Source organism: Microtus pennsylvanicus, chromosome 3 (assembly GCF_037038515.1).
Source record: "Microtus pennsylvanicus isolate mMicPen1 chromosome 3, mMicPen1.hap1, whole genome shotgun sequence".
In the NCBI taxonomy this organism is placed as follows: Eukaryota; Metazoa; Chordata; class Mammalia; order Rodentia; family Cricetidae; genus Microtus; species Microtus pennsylvanicus.
Window position 1 is genome coordinate 59,861,995 of NC_134581.1, and position 25,507 is coordinate 59,887,501.

Genomic DNA, 25,507 nt, shown 5'->3' on the forward strand with positions numbered 1-25,507 from the left:
AATTCTAACCTCTTTTTGCTACTGTTGGTCAGCCTCGAACTCACTGTGTAGTGAAGGATCCCCCTGATCCTGCTGCCTCCACCCCAGTGCTGGGCTTACAAGCATGCACACCACACCTGCCCTTCCATCACTAGTACACTTTAATTATGCCAGCCACTACATTAACCTAGTTTATTCCAGCTCTTCAATGTCCTACAAATAGTGACTGCAAAAATCTTCCCGAACTACAGCTGTGGCCCAATCTGCTCAAAACCCAAATGTTTGTGTGCTTCTGGTGAAGTGACCCATGTCACACAAACTCCCCTGCAAATGCTACCCCCAGCGGAGGAAAACAGATTCTTTTCTTGATGTCTTGTTTAAGGGAGCCGGGTGGGGACACAGGTAGGGTGCTTGCCTAGCATGCACAAGGCCCTGAGTTTGATCCCAAGTACCTGTAGGCAGGGTTGTACATGCCTGTGATCCCAGCACCCAGGAGATGAGGGCCTGAGGACCAAAAGACCAAGGTCATCCTCAGCTCCATGGCAAGTGTGAGGCCAGCCTGGGATACATGAGACCCAGTCTTAAGTAAGTAAATAAATAAGACAAAGATACTAGGATGGAAGATCATTGCTTCCTCCCATGCAGGCCTTCCAGAAGCACACTCCGCTGATCACGGACCTCTTTCTCCTCTGTATTCACTATCAGCACATGAACATCACAGACTGTACCCACAAGGGACAGTCACGAGTTAACTAAGTTCTCAGGGAGAAGCAGTAGGATCCTAGACACCATCTCGTCAAATCTACGCTTAACACTGAGGGAACTGACACTTGAAGTACTGACTGACCCTACATCCAATAAGGTGACTCATCCATCCTCTATCTAATAAAATGACTGATCCTATATCTACTAATGTGACCTAGCCTACATCTACTAAAGCAACTGATCCTATACCTATAATGAAAGGACTAACCTTATATCCTCTAAAGTGACTGGTCCTATCTCCTCTAAAGTGACTGGTCCTATATCCTCTAAAGTGACTGGTCCTGTATCCTCTAAAGTGACTGGTCCTGTATCCTCTAAAGTGACTGGTCCTATATCCTCTAAAGTGACTGGTCCTGTATCCTCTAAAGTGACTGGTCCTGTATCCTCTAAAGTGACTGGTCCTGTATCCTCTAAAGTGACTGGTCCTGTATCCTCTAAAGTGACTGGTCCTGTAGCCTCTAAAGTGACTGGTCCTGTATCCTCTAAAGTGACTGGTCCTGTAGCCTCTAAAGTGACTGGTCCTGTATCCTCTAAAGTGACTGGTCCTATATCCTCTAAAGTGACTGGTCCTATATCCTCTAAAGTGACTGGTCCTGTATCCTCTAAAGTGACTGGTCCTGTATCCTCTAAAGTGACTGGTCCTATATCCTCTAAAGTGACTGGTCCTGTATCCTCTAAAGTGACTGGTCCTGTATCCTCTAAAGTGACTGGTCCTGTATCCTCTAAAGTGACTGGTCCTGTATCCTCTAAAGTGACTGGTCCTGTATCCTCTAAAGTGACTGGTCCTGTATCCTCTAAAGTGACTGGTCCTGTAGCCTCTAAAGTGACTGGTCCTGTAGCCTCTAAAGTGACTGGTCCTATATCCTCTAAAGTGACTGGTCCTACACCCTCTAAAGTGGCTGGTCCTATATCCTCTAAAGTGACTTCCTATATCTCTCCCACAATGACTTACTCCATCTCCACTAACATAACTTATCCTATATTTGACTTCTGCCCCAATTGTGAATACTGGATATCCTTGCCTTGTTTTTCTACGCAAGCTCTCTTCTATAGCCACACCCCCTCCATGGTTGCTATTATAAATGTCTATACATAAGAGATTAATGGTTTTCTTAGATTAAAAAAATATGCTAAAGATAAAAAAAGGAAAAAGTTAAATAGTGTCAAAACCGTATTCCACTACCAACCCTATATAAACACCCAGGACCTTGCCTCACTTTGGGGTGAATTTACAACACAAACAAAGTGCTTTGAGAAATATAAGATGGATAAAAATACCAGCATTATAATGAGGTCAGTGTGATCGCCCTGCTGGAATCCTAAATTTAATTTTAAAACCAATCTCCTTAGTCATTCTTGGAATCAGAGTGTAGTATCTGCAGAAATGTCACATTCTCGATCACACTGGTGACTTAAGAATGTCCTTCTTTGAAATCTGTGAAAATAAAGGGGACTCATGATGGGGGGAGGGCAGGGAGCCATGGCAGAATGTGACCAATATACAACATATGCTTGTATGAAGATGCCCTTGGGGACCGCAGTGCCATGTGTAAGGAGTCTACACCAGGAGAATTTTAGGCAATATCTAAAAGAAATATCTGAATAATAAAAATTCAAGGTAAAAACTTTGACACCTAAATACAGTTTTATTATACCCATCTACTTCCAATGAGTTACAAACAACGGGACACATGTTTAGAAGAAAAAAATTAAGTAAACAGGCATTTGTTAATAATTATAAAAACTCAGAAATTTTGGTTATAAACTATTATAATAAATAAACTAGTTGAGGGAGTATTTTCCAGTTATTAGTCAACAGAGACTTAGTGACCAAATTTATCATAATTCTAGTGTAAGCAAGCATTGTGACATATTGATCAAGAAAGGAGACAATTCTGAATAGAAATGACTAGACCATATCAACTGAAATAGCATTAAATACGGCAGTATCAATGAAGGGACCCTGTCCTGGTTAGTTTTGATTGACAACTGAGCCAGCCTACAGTAATTTGAGAAGAAAAGCCTAAATTGAGGAATTACAGAGACCAGATTGACCTGTAGGCATCTCTGTGGCAGATTTTCTTGATTATTAATCAAGGGTCCTGCCCACTGTGGACAGCACCATCCCTAGGCAGGTAGTTTGGCCTGTATATGAAAACTAGCTGAGCACACGCCTGCAAGTCAGCCGGCAAACAAAGGTACCCCATGGTCTCTGCTTCAAGTTCCTGCTTGAGTTCCTGGCTTGGATTTCCTCAATGACAGATTGTGTCCTGTAAACTAAAATAAAGCCATCCCTCCTCCCCTAAGGGGCTCAGAGAGCTCTATCATAGCAACAGAAAGGAAGCCAGAACGAGAATTTAAGGCACAAAGTGAACTCGGACCTGGAGACGACACCGTGAGCCTGCAAAGGAGAAACCCTGAGAAAAACCCAAACCGGCCAATGTCAAATCCAGGGTTGCCAAGAACTGCTTTCATCTCAAGATAATCTCTCATGTAAAGAAACACTGTAGATATTTTTTTAATGTCTTTATTTGTACCTATTACCTTAATGACCTTTAGAAAGTTTTAAATAGCCAGGGTAGGACTCCTCTTTTCCTACTTTTCTGACCTAAATATGGGCCCTCGTTGCTGCTTTTCCTCAGCATTCACCCAAGGACAGAAAGTGGGGTGGGTAGACCAGGTTATAGCAACAGTGTCACGGACCTCCAGCTGCTACAGGGGCCATCATAAAAGAATTACCTGTTTTGCTTGTCTCTGGAATTGATATCTGCCCCTCTGTCTATCAGCAATTGACAAATTGTTGGCCTACACATCTGTGTCGCCAGAACGAGTGGTGTCCGTCCATCCTAACAATGAGGGAAACAACCAACCGTAAAGCAACAAGTCTTCCAGAATGTGAGTGATACAACATATGGGCTGAGATGCGAACAAACCAACCAACTTACTATGTCTTTGGCATTCACGGAGGCCCCATGGTCGCAGAGCAGCTGGATGCTAGAAGGACAGTCTGCCATGGCTTTGAGAAACAAAGGGACAAGGACAAATGGTGAGCATCTGGTGACATCCGGGCTTTTCTGGGTTCATGGGAGACAACCTAAACTCTTTACTTCAAGCTACCAAGGTCCACATCATCCACTCTCAGCTAAGCACGGCAGACATCCATTTTCTATCTTAAAACTGATCAAAGAGAATCTCTGAATAATAGCTAAATTATTTATTGGCTTTGCAAACTATACCATTCTGTAAACAAATAAGAGAGGAAAAGGTGATGAATGAGAAATTGAATGCCATAAAAGTACCCAAAATTGTTGCTATTCCCAGGGGGTGTGAAGCCTCTTATGGCCTCCATGGGCACCTGCATACATGTGGCATTCACCTACACACACACACACACACACACACACACACACACACACACACAAAATATAAAATAAATCTTTTTTAAAGCTGAAGGAAATTAAAAGTTTAATACAGGCCTCCTTATCCTATACAAAAACTCTCTCTATATGAAAAGTTATTTAACTTCCAACTCTAACTTTAATGACGCCAAAATAACAATGGACACAACTTAGATACTGAACAACTCTTGAAATATTAGGTTTCTAGTAAATAATATTTTACATGCATAGATATGAAATCTAGTGCCAAACCCCCAAATAAACAACGGCTCCCCTGTAAGTTCAGAGATCAACCTGCTACGGCTAATTATAACTGCCTGCACAGGTTCGGGCTTCCCGCTGCAAATAAGAAGGGAGTTTACAGAAAAGGCCTTTCCCACTTCTCCCAAATTCTCTCCCCGCCATGCACACACAGTACTCAACATTCCTGGCTAATAGACATCTCTATTATTTTCCTTCAGATATTTCCTATCTACCAAATCTGTAAATATTGGCTGAATGAATCTTCTATTCTTACTTTACTTTTAATTGCATGTGTATGTGGGGGCAGGAATGATGTGCGCATACATGGCCTACAAAGGCCAGAAGACATCCCGTTCCCTGGGAACTATTGTTACAGGTATTTGTAAGCTACCCAACATGAGTGCTGGGAATCGAACTCAGGTCCTCTGAGCCATCTCACCAGCCTCTGGATGAAGATGCAATTTGTAATGTAGAAGCCTCTTCTACAGATGCGATTTATAAATTTCAATTTTGTTTTGTTTTTTGAGACAGAGTTTCTCTACATAGCAGTCCTGGTCGTCTTGGAACTCTTTCTGTAGATCAGGCTGGCCTCAAACTCAGAGCCCCGCCTGCCTCTGCCTCCTGGGTGCTGTGATTAGAGGCATGCGCCACCACCAACCAGCTCATACATTTCAATTTTAAGCATACAAATTCTTCAATACTTTTTCTCCACAAATTATCCAAAGAAATTCATGATGAACCCTTGAAATTGCCTTCAAGGATCCCATGTTTCCCGGAACCACTGTGCCTGGAACCTCTGCTCACCTGCATCGTGAAGGGCAGTTCTTCCCTGCAGGTCCACATGCTCAGTGGGACAGTTGTACTGTAGGAACAGAGTAACGTGATGATGGGCGGGGGGGGGGGGGGTGGTCTTAAAACTCGAGAGCCACACTTGAATGAACAGCTGTTATTTCATCTTAAAATATTCCACTTATCAAAGAAAATAAAGGCGTTCAGACAATCTACTAAATATTTTGACGTGAAACAAATAAAATAATGCCACATAACTGTGAGCTAAACAGCGTTTCACTAAACAGGAAACATATGCCCATTACAATAGCATGGAGTATTGCAAATATGTCATTGTTCCTTCCAGCAAGAGTTAACACGAACTACTGAATTGGGAGAAGGAATTAGTTCTAAGTGTCAACATAGGGCTGGACACTTTGGCCAAAACCTTCATTCAGCCAAGTAGCTAGCACAATCCTGTGGTTGCCCAAGAAAGACTCATGACATTAATATCATGTCATATAGTCATCTGTGTGGAGACATAGGAACACACAAACCCTATGCTATTCACTATCTCATGGCCCATTCTAGGCAACAGAAAAGGCTGGTCTCTAGCTCACATCAACAGGAAGGTCAGGCCTTTGTTGCTTATTTTTAATACCCTGAGTTATGCGATGCACTTCCCTCGCATTGTTGTCCCTTTATTGCTCACAATCCTCCACAGAGGACGGGAAAACTGCCAGCCAAGCGAGCAGTGAGCTTGCGCCTCGGATCTCACACTCTGAAGACACCAAGAGCACACTCAAGCTTCAGAGTCCCCCACTGAAGTGTTTCCGCACATCTACCTGGAGAAGTTTTTGCAGGCACAGCGCGTGTCCATACTTAGCCGCCAGGTGAAGAGCATTCCTCCCTACAAGCAAAAGCAAACGTTTCAAGTCTCTGTGAAGGATTAGTTTCTTCACACAAGAATTTTAATAGAAATACGACATTTTTCTGCCCAATTGGTTGACAGGATATTCAATTTGTAAACAGCCTTTCTGGTCCTAAGATGACAGACATTTTAGTACTATGGTGAAGGCACACACAACTCTGAGGGCGGCAAGGAACAGGAATCCTGCACATTCCTAAAGGGTAGGAAATGTGTTCTCATGTGCCACTCAATCTCCAGCACTGAGCAGTGCCTGAGACACAGTAGCACAGGGAAGGGGTGTGTGTGTGTGTGTGTAGAGAGAGAGAGAGAGATACATATTTACATATGTATATACATACATACATACATATATATATATATATATATATATATATATATATATATATATATATATATATATGAGAGAGAGAGAGAGAGAGAAAGAGATAGAGACAGAAGATGTCTCAGTGGTTAAGAGCATTGGCTGCTCTTGCAGAGGACCTGTGTTCAGTTCCCAGGATGCACACAGTGACTCCAACCATCTGTCACTCCAGTCCCAAAGGAATCTGACGCTCCTTTCTGGCCACCACATATATTGCATGCGCATGGTGCATAGTCACACAAGCAGGCAAAATGTCAGTCCACATAAAATAGAAATAAATCAATATTTTTAAAAGTAAGTAAGGCTATAGAAAGGAAAAGAAATTCCTAGATGTCACCTAACATTTCTGACTAGCTAGTGTGAGGACAGAGAATGTTAAGAAATTGATTCCTAGGATAGTTTTCTCTCAATTGTCAGCTTTGTCAGCTAAACCTCAGCGTTGAGACTGTGTCTCTGAAAACCAGACAGCTAGTTCAAATATAATGACTCTAAATGTACATTAAAATTAAAACTCAAGATTAAAATGTTATTAAGTCTATTTATATTTAGTCGAGGAGAGGCGTGCATGTGCCATGCTGAGAGTGTGGGCAACTTGAGGGAGTCGGTTGTTTCTTCCTGAGGGTCTGGTGACTCGGAATCAGGACAGAGACTTAGAACAAGGGCTTTACAATCTTGCGGGTCCCAAAGTGCACCTCGTAAAGGAAATGCCAAATAGGCTGGGGAGGGGAGGTCTTCAGTGAGAGAGGCTGCGGGGAGGCCTTAGGGTGGGAGGCTGGGGGGCAGATCTTCAGTCTGAGAGGCTGGTGAGGAGGTCTTCAGTGTGAGAGATTGACTCGGAGTTCCACTGGAAAGAACACTCGGTACTTTCCTCTCTCTCTCTCTCTCTCTCTCTCTCTCTCTCTCTCTCTCTCTCTCTCTCTCTCTCTCTCTCTGTGTGTGTGTGTGTGTGTGTGTGTGTGTGTGTGTAGGTACTAATGTCCCAAAGCAAGTGTGGTGGTGTCAGAGGACAACTTCTCTCCTTCCACCATGTCGGTCCATGTGGGGATCAGACCCAGGTCACCAAGCTTTGTGGCAAGCCCCTTTGTCCACTGAACTATCTTGCTGCCCCTCCTAACTGTATTCCCACACACATACGTCTCACTTAGCTGGTGAAAGGTTTAGGGTTTGACTAGGCTACGCCAATATCCTATCTGTAATGCTTTTCCGTTTTGTTTTTTTTTTTCCAATATCACAATACCTTAATATGTAGCCTGCTTTTCCAATCACAGGGGCTAGAAAAGAAACTGCATTCTGATTGTCCTGGACTGACAAATACATAGGCTTTCAATCTGCATACGGTTTTATGTGAGCTTAGGAAAGCCCTACATTTCCCCGGGGCTCATCAGCCGGATTCTAGCACAAAGCACAGAGAGCCTTGGTCTGTGAGCCGGCCCTGATGAGCACAGCCAACTGCGCCCACACATCCTCTAGTCCCTCGGATGTGACTGCTTCAGATGTCAGTTCACAAGCCGCAGACGTAGCTCAGAGGGCTGGCAAGGGGGCTTGGTGGGTAGATGCACTTGCCACCCGGCCCGATGGCCTGAGTTCCATCCTTGGGATCCACATGGTAGGAGAGAATCAACTCCTGCTTTTGACCTCTGACCTCTGCATTTGTGTTGGGGCATGCGAGTGCTAACTAACACAAACTCACCCACACAAACAATAAATAAAAATATAAAAGCAAGTCCCAGAAAAAAACGGTTACCCTAACTAGTCAAAATCTAATAAACTCATTGAAAGAAACCCAACAGCTGTGTTCAAATACTTGCATGTTTACCCTAAATGTGCAAACTCAGCAGTGAGATTTAAAGACAGACAGAGGTAAACAAGAGGCAAGTTAAAAAATAGATTCCAACTGTCTATAAACAGCCCTTGTGATACTGCCAGGCAAAGCCAGGACAGGCTCCCTATAGACACTGCCTGTTAACGGGGCCCGGAACAAGTTCCTGACAGCTCAGTGGCTGCCACCCTCGCTGGCTGAGGACAAGATGGATTAACCTGGGTGATGTGTGGAGCACTCAGCGAATGCAGAGCGACCATCCAGATGTTCCAGGGACAGCAGCTGTCATTACTGTTATCTACACTGCCGAGGCTGCTGTTTCTCCAGCACAGAAGACATCCAAACGAGCATCAAATGACCCCACCAGAGAGGACATACACAGGATAGGAATATACATGAAACAGCCCCGGGAAGTCTCTAAACTTGGGCATTTTAGGATGAGCACTGGATGGCAGGTTCCTGACCTCTCCCACGGTGACACTCACAAATAAACGTTCCTCAGTTCTGAAACTCGGAGCTGAAGAGATGCCACCCATGCAGAGGACAAGGGTTCAGTTCCCAGCACCCACATCAGGCAGCTCACAGCCAGCTCCATGGGGATCTTACACCCGCTTCTGGCCACTACCAACACTGCACTCACATGGTGCACATACATACAGTCAGGTATACACTACATACGTGTAAAATTAATCTAAAAAGTAAATAGTAAGCAAACAAGTAAACAGAAACTTCAGGATTCACGTCTTCAGCTACAGTTAGGTCTGATTTAAAAGGTGAGGAATAGCTGGGGGTATAACTTTGGGTGGTAGAGTGCATGGCAGCATATGAAAGCCTGGTTCAGTCTTTAGCAAGAAAGAAAAGGAAGTGGGGGAGGAGGAAGGCAGGAGAAAGAAAGGGTAAGAGAGGTAAAGAGAGGGAGGGAGAGAGGGAGGAAGAAAAGAAGAGAGGGACAGATGGAAGGAGGAGAGGAGGGAAGGGAAGAGGGAGGAGGGAAGGCAGAGGGAGGGGGAAGAGAGGGAGGAAGGAAAAAGCAGAAGGGGTCAATGACAGACAATGCCCCAGCCTCTTCCTGGAGAAAGCATACCTGCACTGTCGCTGGTTGCAACATCAATTCCATGGGTGAGGATGGCATTCAGACACTCTAGGTTCCCTTTGGATGCCACAACATGGAAGCTAAATGGGAGAGAACATCTGTTATGCCATGGAGACTAACGAAGGCAACAGTTCATGGCGCTAGAGATGGCTCAGTGGTTAAGGGCACTGGCTGCTCTTCCAGAGGACCTGGGTTCAATTCCTAGCATCCATACAGTAGCTCACAACCATCTGCAACTACAGTCCCAGGGGACCCAACACCCTCTTCTGGCCTCCTTGGGTACCAGGCATGCATCAGGTGCACAGACATACATGCAGGCAAAATACCCATGCACATTAAAAAAAATGTTCTACCAACATCATCCTTTATTTAACACACACACATATACACATACACACATGCGCGCGCGCGCACACACACACACACACAGTTGTTACAAAGACTTTGTTTTGTGAGATTGCCTTTAGAGATAGAACATTTTTTGGTTCCCAAATCTGAAATGCTTAAAAATCTGATTCATAAAACAAGCCAAGGCATTCCAGAAATACCTCCTAGGCATGAAATATTTTAATATCCAATAGCTTTAATAAGAGCTGTTTAAAATGTTATTATATAATATCATTAGCCCTGTAATTTATTATTCTATCAAAACCCTGGTGCTTGAAATTGAATAAAACACACTGGAATTTTTCCTTTTGTCTGTTTTTGGCATGTTTGTATGACTGATGCATGCATGCACATGTGTATGCATGTGTGTCTGTGTGCACGCATGTGTACGTACAAACAGGCACACAGAAGCCCAAGGCTGACTTTAGGAGTCTTCCTCGATCAGGCTCTGCCTTACAGAGGCAGGGTCTCCCATCTGAGCCCAGGATTTCCTGAGAAGGCTGGTCTGAGCAGCCAGCCTGCCCAGGGACCGCCTGTCTCCACTTTCTTAGCCAGAGCTCAGGAAATGATAGGCAGGCGACCACAAGCACCCAGCATTTCCTCGAGTTCAGGGATAAGAGCTCTGGTCTTCGTGTTTGGGTGGCAAGCATTCATTCTCTAAGCTATTTTCCCAGAACCCATACTAAAACATTTTTATTTATTTATGAGATTATTTTGTTTGATTTAAAATATATTGGAACCGCCCAAAAAATAAAGGTACAGAAAAGGGTTAAGAGCAAAGCAGATCAAAGGTTCTCTCTCTTCAGAGTTAACAAGCCTAACCAATGCTTTCTCCTTCTGACAGTGACTAACGGAAACACAGAATTCCGCCCGTGTCTGAAGTTTCTCACAAGCAGGCCTCATTGACCAAGCTCCCTAACAAAGTAAGTCAAGCCTGTTAAGATGCTAACCTCAGGCTAGAGGGCTCAGCGGTTAAGAGTACTTGTAGGCATTCCTCCTTCTGGCCATACGGGCTCCCATTTGCATGTGTGTAACATACATGCATACACATCAAATAAAACCTTTTGTTAAAAAGACAAGCTATATCACTTTGAGGCAGGACTGACACCCTCTCCCCCTCACCGCTCTCCCTCCCCCCAGCTGTATCTAGGCTGAGCAAGGTATCCCTCAAACAAGAATGGGCTCCAAAATGCCAGTTCAAGCACTGTCTTCACTACTCTCTGTAGATTAACGTTTTTAGCCCATGTAAGTCCAGTATTGACTCTCTCCACAGTCTGCGGTTCTCTGCTCACTCAACTGCAAACCCAGTCGACGCAAAGGTGACCATGTTTTACTTTCTGTTATATCCCCAGACACCCGTGTCAGAAGTCACACTCTCAAATGTCTGCTAAGTAAAATGCCGAGAGACAAAATCCAGAGCAGCTTGCAAATTCCCTTCCAGATATCACGTCCCTGCCGTGTGATTCTAGTACTATTGACAGGTGAAACGCAAACTAGAGAGCAAACCTTCCTCAGGGCAGCAGGGCTACCTTCAGCTTAAATCAGACAGAGGAGAGGTGTCACGAGACAAATTCCTTCTCCATTTTAATAGGACAAATGCACTTGGACCATGGGCATTATTCAATCTCCCTGAGACTCGGAAGAAATCCACTGGACTCTGAAACACACCTTATGGCCCTTTGGAGGCAGTAGCGCCTCCTTCTCACTAAGGTCCTTAGCCTCCTAAGGTTATATCTTAGGAAATGCCAGTTTGAGGGTCATTTTTCATCCTCAGCTCCACACTTTGGAAGACTGTGGTCTTCAAAACAATTGACACAGACAGTGCGCGAGATGGCAGGAGGCGTTGCCTACGCTGCCCCAAGCTATAAATAGCAGGTGTACTTCAGGAAGAGGACATGTCAATCATAGAAACATATGCACAGACCTGTTCATGAAGCATGAGGAAGCACTTTACAGAAATAAATACTCCTTTGCTACTAAGAGAACCTCAACCTCTTCCTCTTCCTCCTCCTCCTCCTCTTCCTCCTCCTCCTCCTTTTCCTCCTCTTCCTCCTTCTCCTCCTTTTTTCTTTTTGTTTTTGTTTTTGTAGACAAGGTTTCTCTATAGCTTTGGAGCCTGTCCTGGAACTAGCTCTTGTAGACCGGGCTGGCCTCAAACTCACAGAGATCCGCCTGCCTCTGCCTCCCAAGTGCTGGGATTAAAGGTGTGCACAATTTCCACCCAGCAAGAACCTATTCTTTTTAAATATATGTAGTGTGTGTATCCGTCCATGTGTGTGTGTGTGTGTCCCCGTACGTGCGTCTGTGTGTGTTAGCATGTGTATGTCTGTGTGTATCTGTATATATGTCTGTGTGTGTCTGTATGTGTGTGTGTGTTCATGTGCTTGAAGGTATCTGGAGGCCAGACGAGGGTGCTGGATCCCCTGGAGCTGGAGTTACAGGAGGTTGTATGCTGCCCAGCATGGATATTTATTTTTGTTGTTGTTTCTTGTTTTTGTTTTGTTTTGTTTTTTGAGGCAGGGTTTCTCTATGAAACAGCTCTGGCTGTCCTAGAACTCACTCTGTAGACTAGGCTGGCCTTAAACTCACAGAGATCCTCCTACCTCCCAAGTGCCAAGATGAAAGCATGCACCCCCACTCCCCTGTGACACGGATATTCTTGCCCACTGAGCTTGGTTTCTACTACCACAGCCATCCCCAGTTCCTTTCTGGAGCCACAACGAATTCAAATACTTGTTGCTTTTTTTCCTTAGTAGAATTTCAAAACCTTGGGACTAAAGCAATCACTTTGTAATTATACTGGCTGCTCTTGTAGAAGACCCTGCCCACTTCCCAGCACACACGGTGGCTCATAGCTATCTGTACCTCCAATTCCAAGGATTACAACCCATTTTTCTACTTCTGTGGGCTCCTGCATTCCTGTGGTGCACATACATACACTGGGGCATACACGTGTGTGTGTGCATGCATACACACACACACAATTTTCAAAAGTAAAAATAAAAACAGAGTGTTTTCAAAATAAAATTATCCTTTAAAATTTAAAATTAAAATTGTTTTGCTACTAGAGATAATATAGAACGTACATCTGTAGCACACTAAATAAATATAGAATGCTTTCATTAAAAAAGAATATATAGTTCATACATATTAATAAAAAGGAAAGCATTTGCCATGTGAGCACCAGGAAGAAGACTCCTTCCTACAAAGACCTTCCTGGAAGACTAACAGGACACAAGTGTTCACCCCTGACCCCAATTCTGTATGGCTCGGTCAGTTCGGATAATCTCAGGACTGAGCTCTGACCAGAGAGCCCAGCAGGTATTCTAGCAACCATTCCAAACCCTGGAAGGAAACAGTCGCACTAAGGACTTCACTGCTCAACATCTTAGCACTGGGGAAAGAAACTAGAAAGACACTCACTTGTAGAGATTACATTTTACCATCTGTATCATGAGCCACATCAAATTGCATGGAATTAAAACAAAATAGAAAAAAAATAATAATAACAATAACTCATTTCCTGTAAATAAGAATGCACTTAGGAGGCCGAGGCAGGCAGATCTCCATGAGTTCAAGGCCAGCCTGGTCTACATCTTGGTGAAGTCAGCTAAGGCTACACAGAGAGATCCTGTTTCCGTGAAAACAAACAAACAAATCAGAAGGCTGCTGGATAAAACTGACTGTGAAGCCAATAGGTTCCCAGCTTTATTGCTGTTAAAACCTTCTGAATGTGTAGTCACACTTTGCTCTACTGAAATATTATACATTCCAAAGTCATAATCGACATCAAACAATAATGACTAACTTCCTAATATTCACTTCTATATTTAACATCGGCTTCCAACTATAAGTTTTCGAAAGGAAAAAAACCTTGCAAGGCTGAGACAGGGCTTTTAGGAAATGGGACTTTTCACCCGTGGTGCTGAAAGGGCTCCCAGCTAAGGCTGCAGAGGCTGTAATTAGAGCCTTAACAGATTCAGGATCTGCCCTTTAACCCAGCTGCTTCTGTTCCTCCAGAGGAAAATGGTGCAGATCTGGGACAGGAGGGGGAGAGACCTCTGGCTTAGAGGCACACAGCAAGCTGGGAGTCAGTTCACCCAAAAAGGAAGGGGGGGGGGCGCTCCCTAACCATGCCTATCTGAGGCACACTAGGTATTCCAAAGATCCTTCCTTGCTTTTCTGCCCAGTCTTGTCGAAACTAATGATCTAAATGAAAAGCTCAGATTGGGGCTTGGAGGAAAGGATGGTGTCCTTTACAGAATGCGGCAAAGGAATACAGGAGAACGCTGGGGCCCTCCTTCAGCTCAGGGACTCCTGAGGTCAGAACAAGCTAGAGACGTTCTGCAGACATCAAACTGCTTCTTCTTCTACATGGCTGCTTCAAAGATTGAATACAAGGACTGAAGAAAAATCTGTCGGTGAAAAACCCCAAAGAGCAGAGGCTATGCATCACCTCAGCAGCTGGACACTGGGAGGTATTAAATGGAGGACAATCAGAACTAGTCCATAGTAGACAGTTCTGATTCTGGCTCGTAAAATCACAACGGGAATAGCCACAATTCACAGGAGCATTTGGATCCCAAGGCTCTACCCAGGCCCCAGGGACAGGGCAATACTCACGCTGATCTGCCTTCCACATCTAGCTTGCCTGGATGGACGCCCTTTTTGGCAAGGATGGAGGACACTTTCTCCACATCCCCCCTTTCAGCAGCCTTCATCAATCGGTCATCATATTTATTCCACTCTGCTGATTGCTACAAAACAAACAAATGAAAAGGATAAAGGAGCATGCTAGTCACATCGCATTAGTCAGTTCTCTCAAAGAAGAAACGGGAAAGGGGGAGAAGCCCTACACAGTGCATCATTCCATTTCCAGCTGTACCCCAAATTTCTTTCTCTCTGCTGTGTTTCACCAGAATAGAAGAGCATTTATTTACTTACTTACTAACTTATTGGAGACAGGGTTTCTCTATGTATCCCTGGTTGGCCTAGAACTTGCTATATAGATCAGGCTGGCCTTGAACTCATCTGTTTCTGCTTCCTGGGTGCTGGGATTAAAGGCATACAAAGCCTTTCCAAATATGTGACTCACTGAGATGTCTATTTACCTTAAACTTATAAGAAAATGTCTGTTTCGCATATCCTGTTAGCTATCTCTGGGGCAAAGAAAAGAAATTAATAATTACTGACCACCCGCCCCAAGTCAGGCACAACGCCTCAAGACCAGAGAGCTACAATTATGAGATGCTTTTAACAGAAGAAAGGAGTCATGCTGCCAGCATCAAATGACTTGCATGTTGTAGTGGGGTCTTGCTCTGACTGTTCCCTGTTCCCTTAGGGCTCATCCTTTCACAGCTGTCTCTGGTTACTATTTCCCAGCACCCTTAGGTGCAATGGAATGCCACGTGTACTGTAAGACACTATAGAATGCCTCCTATTTCAAAGGCATTGTTAGAAAACAAACAATACTGTATTGTTAGAATACAAACAATATTGAATAGAATAAGAAATAAAAACATACACATTAGGATAAAAAGAAACTTTTATATAGGAAAAAAACTAAAGAAGAAAGACTCTAAAGCACTATCTTTTGTTGTTCTTGTTTTAAAGGGACAGGTGCTCCCTACAGCACACATGCTGGCCTCAAACCGGGGCCCATTCTCCTGCCTCAGTCTCCCAAGGCTTGCACCACCACTGCCAGCAGGTTCTGTACTTTTGCAAAAAACTCAGCGCATATTTACTTAAAAGGAAGATGAAGGTAATTTCAAACCCAGGAGGAAGTAGCACAATAACACCAAGGTTATGTCAGCTCTGATCAGACAGCACACCGTGAGGCAAACAACTTAGATCTCTTCTCAGTACACAGATGTGCCAAAACATGGAATGAGAATATAAACATCTGGGGCTAGAGAAACGAGTCAGTGGTTAAGAGCACTGGCTGCTATTCCAGAGGATCCAGGTTCAATTCCCAGCACCCACATGGCAGCTCACAACTGTCCAGTTCCAGAGGATCTGACACTCACACAGACATACATGTAGGCAAAATACCAATGTACATAAAGTAAAATTATTTTTAGAAAGAAAATATGCTTACATATATGTGAACATCTAAAGTGTGGATATGGTATAACATTTAAAAAGGAGACCAAGAAAGAGTTAATATTGGGTGATAAGATAGATGTTTTTAAGCACATAAGAGTTAACCTTTTAAAATATCATATTGAGGGTGGAGAGATGACTCAGAAGGTGCTTGCCACCAAGTCTGACGACCTGAGTTTGTTTCCCACGTCCACACGGTAGAGGAAGAAGACTGACATCCCCAAGTTGTCCTCTGCCTTCTGCACATGAGCTATGCGTGTGCACACTCTCATGCGTACACACACAAAGTTTTTAAAAGCTGGAAGGTGGTGGCACACGCCTTTAATCCCAGCACTCAGGTGGCAGAAACAAGAAGATCTCTGTGAGTTCGAGGCCAGCCTGGTCTACAAGAGTTAGTTTCAAGACAGGCTCCAAAGCTATAGAGAAATCCTATCTCAAAAACAAGCAAACAAACAAAAAACAACAAAAGTTTTTAAAAATGTAATAAATATTACATGAATTCACTGCTAAATCCGTACTCAGTGTTGTTTCTGTAACGCCACAAGATCTAAGTAAGCATTGTCACATAATTGGCAAAGTCAATCAATACTCAGCCCACAAAACCCACTAAACGTTTAACCAGAAAAAAAATCAACTTCCTAAATTTCTATAGTAAATCCTACCAGTTGACTCATGACGTACTTGAAAGAGAAAACGAAAAGATTGAATGTCAAGACAGATGTAAAAGTTTAATTTCTAATTCACTTCCTTTAACTCAGTTTATTTTAACAGACCCTGGTTTCGGCACCTAAAGACTTCAAAAATGATGTACTGAGGTTAAATTTAGTAATCAATCCATCTCTTCTAACTTCAAAAATTCAAACTGTCAACATGGGAATAAAGTCTACCCTCTGACTCAAAACCTGAACTACAGCTTAGGTACCCTACCCCCTCCCTCTCATTTCAGAGCAAAGCAGCCTAGCTCCAGGTTAGGTGAGCAGCAATGGATTTAGAGGAAGAGACACTGGGCTGTCAAATGCCCGGAGGATTAGGTCATGCTCACCACACAAATACCTGCTCTAAACTGATTAGTTTATCCTTAGACTTAAAACAGCCCGGATCCCCAAGGAAACTTGCTGGGCAGAAAACAGCTCTGCACAGCCCGCAAACTCCAAAGGAAGGCTTTCACAAACAGAAGAAGAAAGATAATTCAATGTGACTAAAGTCTCATGCTAGTGAGTGGTTCTAAGCCTGACTTCATCAAGCGTCGCTCCCAGCTCTGGTCCCACGTCAGTTAACAGCTCTGCCGCCCAGTTACTAGCATTCTAGCTTGTGCTGTTTAAGCCCAGAAAAACAAAGCTCTTGTCAGTTGCTGTTGAAACGGTGGCAAACCAGAAGGAAAACCATCAGCACAGTAAGACAGAGCACTTTAAAAGCACACGGGAAGCCTGTGTGCAGATCTGTTCCACAAGGTACCTACTGTGTGCTTAGGAGCGCAAGAGAGCCAACAGTTCATCATAGCCAGGCTTCTGGTTCCTGTTGCGACCGTGACCAACCCTGCATTAAATTACAAATCTTGTCTGCAGACTCCTTGCAAGGGCCTCGGCCCCTCACATGCTGGGCTGCATGTAGCTTGAATCTCCAGACTTATTTTCTTCATCTTCTGGCCCCTTCTCCACACTCATGAGGCTGAAAACTTCTCCTCCTTGCTGCCAGGCACTGAAGGCAGAGCTGCCTGAGTCAGGTATGTAACTCCTCCTCTTTCTTCCTCTCTTGTGAGCGGCTGGCTTTAAAAGTCGTCCCCTTTCAGGGACCCCATTGGAAGACACCCCACATCCTGCTTCATCCACACAGCAGCCCGGGCGCTGCTGTGCAGGCGACTGGCCACCTCCGGAGTGACCGGTAAACAGTGTGTGGCCTGGAACCATCAGCACAGTTCTATTTTAGATTCCATAGGACCTGACAGCTGGGTGATAGAAAAGGGCCAGGAACTTGTTGTCAATGCATGCCTTCCCTCTGAGTAACCAAACCCGGGTCTCCTGGGGAAATGACTCAAGCGCATTGTGAAACGTGCTGACCGCATCAGTACAAATCAGTGCAAGTGTGTGACGAGGTGACCCGGAGGAGCACAGACGGATCTGGTTGTTCAACGAAACAGTATTTAGAGCTGGTTTCAATCTTACGGTCATCTAACATGGAGTTTCACTAGCCTAGACAAACAGGATATACAATTCTATTTAAAGCAAATGTGTCATGCTTTCATTTAAGGAAACACACACACACAATCACCCCACTTTGAATGTTAGTACCCCTAGCAGGCTTGCTCTGCATACAACCAGGTTTCAGCTTACAACTGCTGCCAGTCTGTCTCCTTGCATGTCAAACAAGAAGGGACAAGGGCACTGCCAAGACAACATCATGGTGAAGTCTGCGCCATAAATTTTAATTTAAAAATTTAAATTTAACTCAGTGCTCTGCATTTCCAAACTAAGTGCCCTGCCTGTTAGGATGAGTACACACTGTATCAGTGGAAAGTCAAATGATCTGGATTCGTGGATAAAAGCAAAACACAGCAAAATAAACTGATTAAAACTGAAGGAAACCAATCTATCCGGAAGCCGAGCTTCATTATAAACACAGCTATGTGGGCGGAGAAAGGCAACAGCCCCCCTGTGCTCATATTCCTACAATACCAAGATTCCCCATATTACCTAGGCTGTTCCGTCCTCCAAGTCCAGGGTGGTGGTGGTGGTGGTGGTGGTGTGTGCGCACGCGTGTGTTAACTGTGTTCTACATATCACAACAGCATGAGGATGATTTATATATTCTCTAAAAACACACATTCAGGAAAACTGCTTGGTTGGAATGTGACAGATACCAAGCAAAGCTTAGAGGAAGGAGGTGACTGTCCCACCATAGATCACGCTGCCAGTTAAAAATGCTGCATGAACTTCAACAAGGAACCGGTTCCCTCTGGTTGCAGTATAAACCATGAGGCCCATATTCTAATTATAAAGCATACATGGCCACACACCCAGATGAATTCTTCTGAAAACAATGAGGTGCTTTCCTCCCAGAGCACAGGAGATACCAAGGGGTTGTGTGGCCCCAGAGACTCCGCCCAGCCCACTCACTCTTCAGGGGAGATCTGGGCTAGAGCTCAGGCCCCCGCCTTTGGGGTAACAAAGCAAGCACGAGGAGGCTGAAAGGACTCTCCAAAGTTACATTAGGGGTTCTTGGCTCAGGAGATGGGCTGTGTGCCTTCATGCAGACGGCTGCCCCAAAAGCCACAGTCCCATCCCTAGTCACACCCCCTCCACAGAGGCTCCCTAAGAACCAGAGTAGAGCCCTGGCTCTGCTGCCCCTGGATCTGGTGGGGTATTCCCTAGCTCCCACGGAGTGACTCTCAAAATGTCATGTCCCCAGAGGCCTCACAGACCCCTGTATCTGAGCGTGCCCCCTCACTCCACCCTATCCCTCTAGCAAGTCCCAGGGACCTTTCTTCAAACTGCAGACATCTTCTACATCCATCTGTTCCCCATCCCCCACGACCCCTCCAACTCTACTACACAGCAGAGGGCTTTGTTCTTTTTCCTGGGGCCACTGGGTTCCTATTCAGGGTAGGGAAAATTCCAGTCCCTGAATCCTCTCTCTCCCACACTCCCCATTAACTAGGCAGGCTCCACACTGCCCGTGGCAGAAAGCTGTGGGTGGCTCAGCTAGTAGCGAGTGGGTCCTTCACTTAACAAAAGATTCTTCTGGCCCTCCCCTCAGGTCTGCCTGTCAGACTTGGAAGACCTCTCTGGGCCCCCAGAAGCACTGTCAGCAGTGGTTTAGGAAGGAGCTTCAGGGTTGGACAAACCTGAGCTCAGAGCCAAGCCTGCCACCACCTGCAGTGTGCACCAGGGGAGCACTATGCGCTTGAGCCTCTGGTCCCTGACCTCAAAGACAGCAGCAGAGAAAGCTTCCAGCAAAACCAAAGACTGGATACACTTCAAAAGCTTGGTGAGGGGACTGGACCCAAATATCCAAAGTGGAAGGGATTGGTCAGTTACCAGTGTTTCTAGCCAGAGACACTAAAAACAAAACAACAACAACAACAAAAAAAATATTTTCAAAAATGAACAAAAGAGTAAAAAGAAAAAAAAAAACTCAAGCATTTCTTCCTTCTTTCCTCTGTCCTCTTCACCCCAGGTAGCCAACTCAGTGACAGCCGCTCTGCTTTTGTTTGTTCTGATCTTTTGAGGCAGGTCTCACACAGCCAGGCTGGCCTGGAACTCCACACAGCAGACGATGACTATAAACTTCTGACCCTCCTGCCTCCACCTGCCAGCTATAGTCCTGGGTCCTAGGAGTGTGCTGCCATGCCCAGGTTGGAGGGTACTCACTGCACGCCAGGCCAACATTCCTGCCCAACTGATCCCTTACGATTTTCTCTATAAGGGTATTGGGACAGAAAAAACCCTTTTCAATCTTTACTCAGTCAGGGTCTCTGGGTCAGGGTCCTTAGTGACTGCTAACGTCACACAAAGGTGACTTCATCGTCCGGCAGCCGAGCAGACCATCACCTTTGAAGTAGTCTAAGCAAAAATTTAAAAATAAAAGTCTACTCAAACTTATGGAACTAATCTTTTACAAAAATCCAAGGGGAGAGAGGAATATAATAAACCATAAATGTACTATGTAGTGTACAGAAATAAAAATTTTTTAAAAATAAAAAGAAAAATAGGGGCAATCATAGTTTCTTTTAAAAAAAAACAGCAAGAAAGGGCTGGAGAGATGGCTCACTGGTTAAGAGCACTTGTTGCTCTTACAGAGCATCTGTGTTCCATTCTCAGCACACAACTGTAGCTCCAGTTCTAGGTGATCTGACACCCTCTTCCGGCCTCCACAGGCACTGTACACACACGGCACTCATATATGCAGGCAAAACACTCAAACACATAAAATCTAAAAAGAAAAAAATACAGCAAGAAATAAAGATGGAAGTAGCTAAATTAAAAGGGACATGGGAATCTTAACAGATGAACACTCAAGCAGCAAGGCAGTGAGCTTGAGGACTGTGACTACTGACTGCACACTTAAGGACATTGAACAATAATCAGTGTAAACCAAATTCAATAGCACATCTGAAAAATGAAGTACTATAATAAAATACTGACAGAATCCATCACTAGAATTTAAGGAGGGGTCATGGAATGAAATCAAACAGCATCATACACTAAGTGACCTGGACAGAGGACAGCTTCTCAACTAAAGCAAAGTATTTGGTGAGCTTTGGCAGCCTTCCACAACCAAGGAGACTGTCAGGCTGACAAGACGGGCGCAGCACAGAATCATCTGAGTGCAATCCCAGGACCCACATGGTGGAGGAGAGAACAGATTCCTGCAAGTTGTCCTCTGGCCTCCACATGTGCACTGGGGCATGCACACACACGCACCCACATGGAATAAAAATACAGCAAAAGATTTAAAACTGCGTTTATCTTCTACATGTTGCCTTTTATCGGGTAGATGATTAACAAGCACCCTGCCTTTTCACTCAGCTGTCTGCTGCTTCTGCTGGGCGGAAGTGTTCACACTGGAGGTGACTCTTTGGGATCGCTTTTGCTATGGCGTCATATGTGGCAATGCCATCGTGAAGGCTTCTCTTGTGTTTCTTCTGGTTTTACAGTAATAAGGCGTGTGGTGTCAAGGTCTGTGAGCATGTGAAGGCAGCTGGTTTCTTTCAACTGGATGTAATATAAGAGGTTAGCATCATTCTTTTGTGAGTAGATAACCAGTTTTCCCAGCAGTGATTGCTAAGACATGATTTTATACTCATTAGGGTAACTACCATCAGAAAAAAAAGAAAGGAAAAGAGATGTTAAGAGAGCATGAGGCCGCTCTACTCCTGGGCATCCATTCCAAAGAATCCCCATGCCCTCTGCAGCAGCCAGGAGCAGAAGCAGCCCAGGCGATCCCTGATGAATGAAATGGAATATTGCACAGTTCTTAACAATGAAGTTCTTAACAATGAACATCCCAGGGGAACCCCATGCTAAGTAAGATAAGTTGGTCTCCTCTCCTCCTCCTCTTTCTCTCTTTCTTTCTCTCTGTCTGTCTGCTCCTCCCGTTTCCCCATTCTCTGTCACACACACACACACACTATAAGGCCACCTTCATAGACTCTAAAGTAATTAAATTCACAGAAACAAACAAACAAATAAACCGAATGGGGCAGTCAGTTGTCAGAGTCAGCAGTAGGGGAGGGGAGGGGAGTGGCTGGTGAAGGACTGATCAGCCCTGTTGGCAGAGGAACTTCTGTAGCTCGGCTGTTGGACACTGTGAACACACTTAACTGCACACTTAACATCGGCATGAGTCTATGCTACACTTTATAGTAGAATGATTTCATATTATGCTAGGATTTTCAGCCCAGCAATAATTTCTAAAATAAATGTGATTTTTTATGATAGCTTTAAAAAGATTAATACAAACTTATAACTTTTTAAAACACCAGGGCAGGTGAGGGTGGCCATCAGCTGATGACAGCTGAGCACGTGGTCTGGGTGGCGGGGAGGCCTGCTGAGTTAGCTGGTGCACCTCGGACTTTCCTGCTCTACACGTGGATCCACACACTTAATAGAGAACCTTATCTTAAACTGTGTCGCCCGGTTACCAGAGAGGCCCAGTGGTCACCAAAAGCAGCAGTAGCCCATTGTCCCCCTGCAGTCCTTTACAAAGCCACCTGGTACGAACACCCGGAGTGTCTAGGCAAGTGGCAGCCAGACACTTACGGAAAGCCCTGCAGGAGTAAATGCAAGTCTTCTGTGCTGACTAGTTTTAGGTCAACTTGACACAAAATAGAGTCATTTTGGAGGAAGTCACATCAATAGAGAAACCAGTCTACCAAACTGGCCTGCAGGCAAGGCCGTGGCGCATTTTCTGAGTTGATAATTGGTGTGGGAGGGCACAGTTCACTGTGAGTGGGGCCAACCCTGGGCTGGTGGACCTGGGCTCTGTAAGAAAGCAGGCTGAGCAAGCCATGAGGAACAAGCCAGTGAGCAGCACCCCTACATGGTCTCTGCATCAGCTCCTGCCTCTAGGTCCCTGCCCTGCTTGAGTTCCTGCCCTCACTGCTTTGATGATGAACTGTTACATGGAGCAGTGAGTGAGACAAACCCTTTCCTTCCCAGGTGTTTTTGGCCATGGTTTTTCACCATAGCAATAGTAATCTAAGTTAAGGCACCTGGGTTCCAAGATGGCGCCACTGTGCTGGGGTGGCAGGACTAGAAAACCACTGGTCACAGGCTGTGTGGATTTAAAGGAAGGACATAAGACACAGAGACAGACTGTGATGTGAACTGTAATCTGAAATAAACACTTTCCTCTCCAAGCTGCTTTTGGTCATGGTTTCCCTCACAGCAACACAAACCCTAAGACATGTCTGAACACAAGCAGCCAGACTTTCCTGAGAAGCATCAGTGTTTACCCAAAGGATAACATGTATTTTTTTTAATTTTAGGTGTATGTGTATGTACATAAGTGTTTGTGTGTGTGTTTGCATGTATGCAGGTGCACATGTGCACTTGTGTCTGGAAGATGCAGGACAGCCTCCGGGTCACCCTCCTAGCCTGGCTAGCCAGGGACCCCAGGGACCCTCCTCTGGCTGACTCTCTGTGTTGGGATTATGGGTCCGCCACACCACCCAGCATTTTTTCATGGGCTCTGGGGGTTAAACTTGGGTCTTTGTGCATGTAAGGCAAGAATTTTCCCAAATGAGGCATCTTCCAGCAAAGACAGTTCCATGGTTAGTCACTACACTGGTCTGAGAAGGAGATAATCAGCTCCAAATGCAGCTATCCAAAATACCTATGGTAAAGTCAAATTACAGCTGCTTCTAAAGGATAAATACAACATTCTAACGCAGAACAGCTATTTCACTAGGTGGGTCTAGCTGGATGATAATGTTAAACCCTGTAGTGGTTCGAGTGAGGAATGTCCCCCTTCTGGGCATTTGAAAACTTGGTCCCCAATTGGCAGTGCTGTCTGGGGGAGGTTATGGATCATTTATTACAGAATCCTTGCTGGAGGAAGCAAGTCACTGGGTGTTACGGGAGGTCCTCCCACTCCTCCAGCCTATCACCGCTGAGATACCAGCCCCTTGGGGCGTGGTCTCTCTCCCTTTAAAAAAGCGGCCACTTCCCTCTCCTCTCTCTCTTCACTTCCTGCTCCGCCGGTGACTTGACTTCCTTCCTGGTTACGCAGAGGGCTGACAGTGATCTGTAAGTTTTTTCCCCTTTAAATAAATATCACCCTATTAATCATAATCCCAAATTTGTGTGGCATTGTTTGTGACTTACGCCTTCATTTGGCGCCCGACGTTTGGTTTTAGAACCTCTCCCGGCTCGCAGCCGCGAGTTCGGCTTGGCGGCCGGAAGTTCGGCTTGGCGGCCGGAAGTTCGGCTTGGCGGCCGCAAGTTCGGCTTGGCGGGCGCTTGTTCGGCTTGGCGGGAGCCCTTGCTTCCTCAGTCGCTGCCTGTGGATTTAAACTCCACAGGCCCGCGTAGTCTCTGCCCGCGTGATTTGCTCTTTTCTGAGTCGTTTTCAAATCTCCCTTGCAAGCACAGCTCTTAAGTGGCGCGAACCAGAGCACGCGATTGCTGAAAGCTGCAACCCCTCAGGGTGACTCTGTCACGTGGAGGCATAAGTAGCTTCCAGATTGCTCTTCTCTACCCCTGGATTCTAGGTTTCTGGTTCCATCTCTGGAATTGATTTAATTACATTTACTTTGTTGAGCAACTTACATTTTCCAGTTTTTAACAAATACTAGGCGGACTCTGAAACAGGACCGTGTTTTCGTCGAGACTTGGCAACAGCGCCACCTGCTGGATAATAGGTAATATGGCAGTTCTCGTTTCCAACGCGAATTTTACTGTTCTGGTTACCAATACAATGGGTTATATCATGCAAGCTTTATATGACTATGGGGATAACTTAATTTACTGGTTACTAGGTTTCAGTATTCTTTTGCATATTCTATCATTTAGGAAGATCATGGCACTCCTAAGAACCATACAATCTTTACTAGAAACTCATGCAGGTCAGGAGATTAAGGATTCAAAAGAGACAATAATAAAAAGACTTGAAATGATTGAAGAAATGATTGGAGCTGGTGAACAGAGTAATAAGGCACAAGGACAGGATACAATGCCAACACCAGCTATTAGAACTGGCTTACCAAAGGTTTTAGCAGCATACCCTATACTTAATTCTGACAAAGCGTCAACTTCTAAAGGCTCAAAGGGAGTCAGAGAAGCTAGATGGACGCCAATAGCAATGAATGATCTAAAAGAAATTAAGCAAGCTATTGTTAATTTTGGCTTGCACTCTGCATACGTAAAGGAAATGATAAGGACTTGGGCTTCTAATGCTAGAGCTACCCCCCATGATTTCCATCAGTTAGTGTCTGCAGTTTTAGATAATGGACCTTCCTTGATGTTTGGAATTTATTTCAGAGAAGAATCCAAACATATGGAACAGCAAGGAAGAGCAAAAGGTATTGAGGTTTCCCAAGATCAAATTCTTGGTGCAGGAGAATATGCTGATCCACAGGTCCAAGCTCTTTATGATGATGAAGTACTGTGTTTATGTCACCAAGCAGCTTTAAATGCTTGGAATAGGATACAAGATCCAGCAA

General features: G+C 44.8%; 1 protein-coding gene across 3 annotated transcripts in view; it reads right to left on the bottom strand.

Annotated features, from left to right (window-relative positions):
• The window catches only part of Uaca (uveal autoantigen with coiled-coil domains and ankyrin repeats), a 96,180-nt gene that overhangs the window by 25,950 nt on the left and 44,723 nt on the right, over positions 1-25,507 (bottom strand). For 2 of the 3 annotated variants that reach the window (XM_075965623.1, XM_075965622.1), the window contains exons 2-7: positions 14,368-14,501; positions 9,349-9,437; positions 5,999-6,063; positions 5,190-5,247; positions 3,690-3,760; positions 3,484-3,590 (exon numbers count right to left, since the gene is read on the bottom strand). In XM_075965623.1, the coding sequence (XP_075821738.1) occupies positions 3,484-3,590; positions 3,690-3,760; positions 5,190-5,247; positions 5,999-6,063; positions 9,349-9,437; positions 14,368-14,501 (524 nt within the window). Of the gene's footprint in view, positions 1-3,483; positions 3,591-3,689; positions 3,761-5,189; positions 5,248-5,998; positions 6,064-9,348; positions 9,438-14,367; positions 14,502-17,305; positions 17,867-25,507 lie in introns of those variants that run through there. The other variant, XM_075965624.1, reaches the window with a different exon arrangement.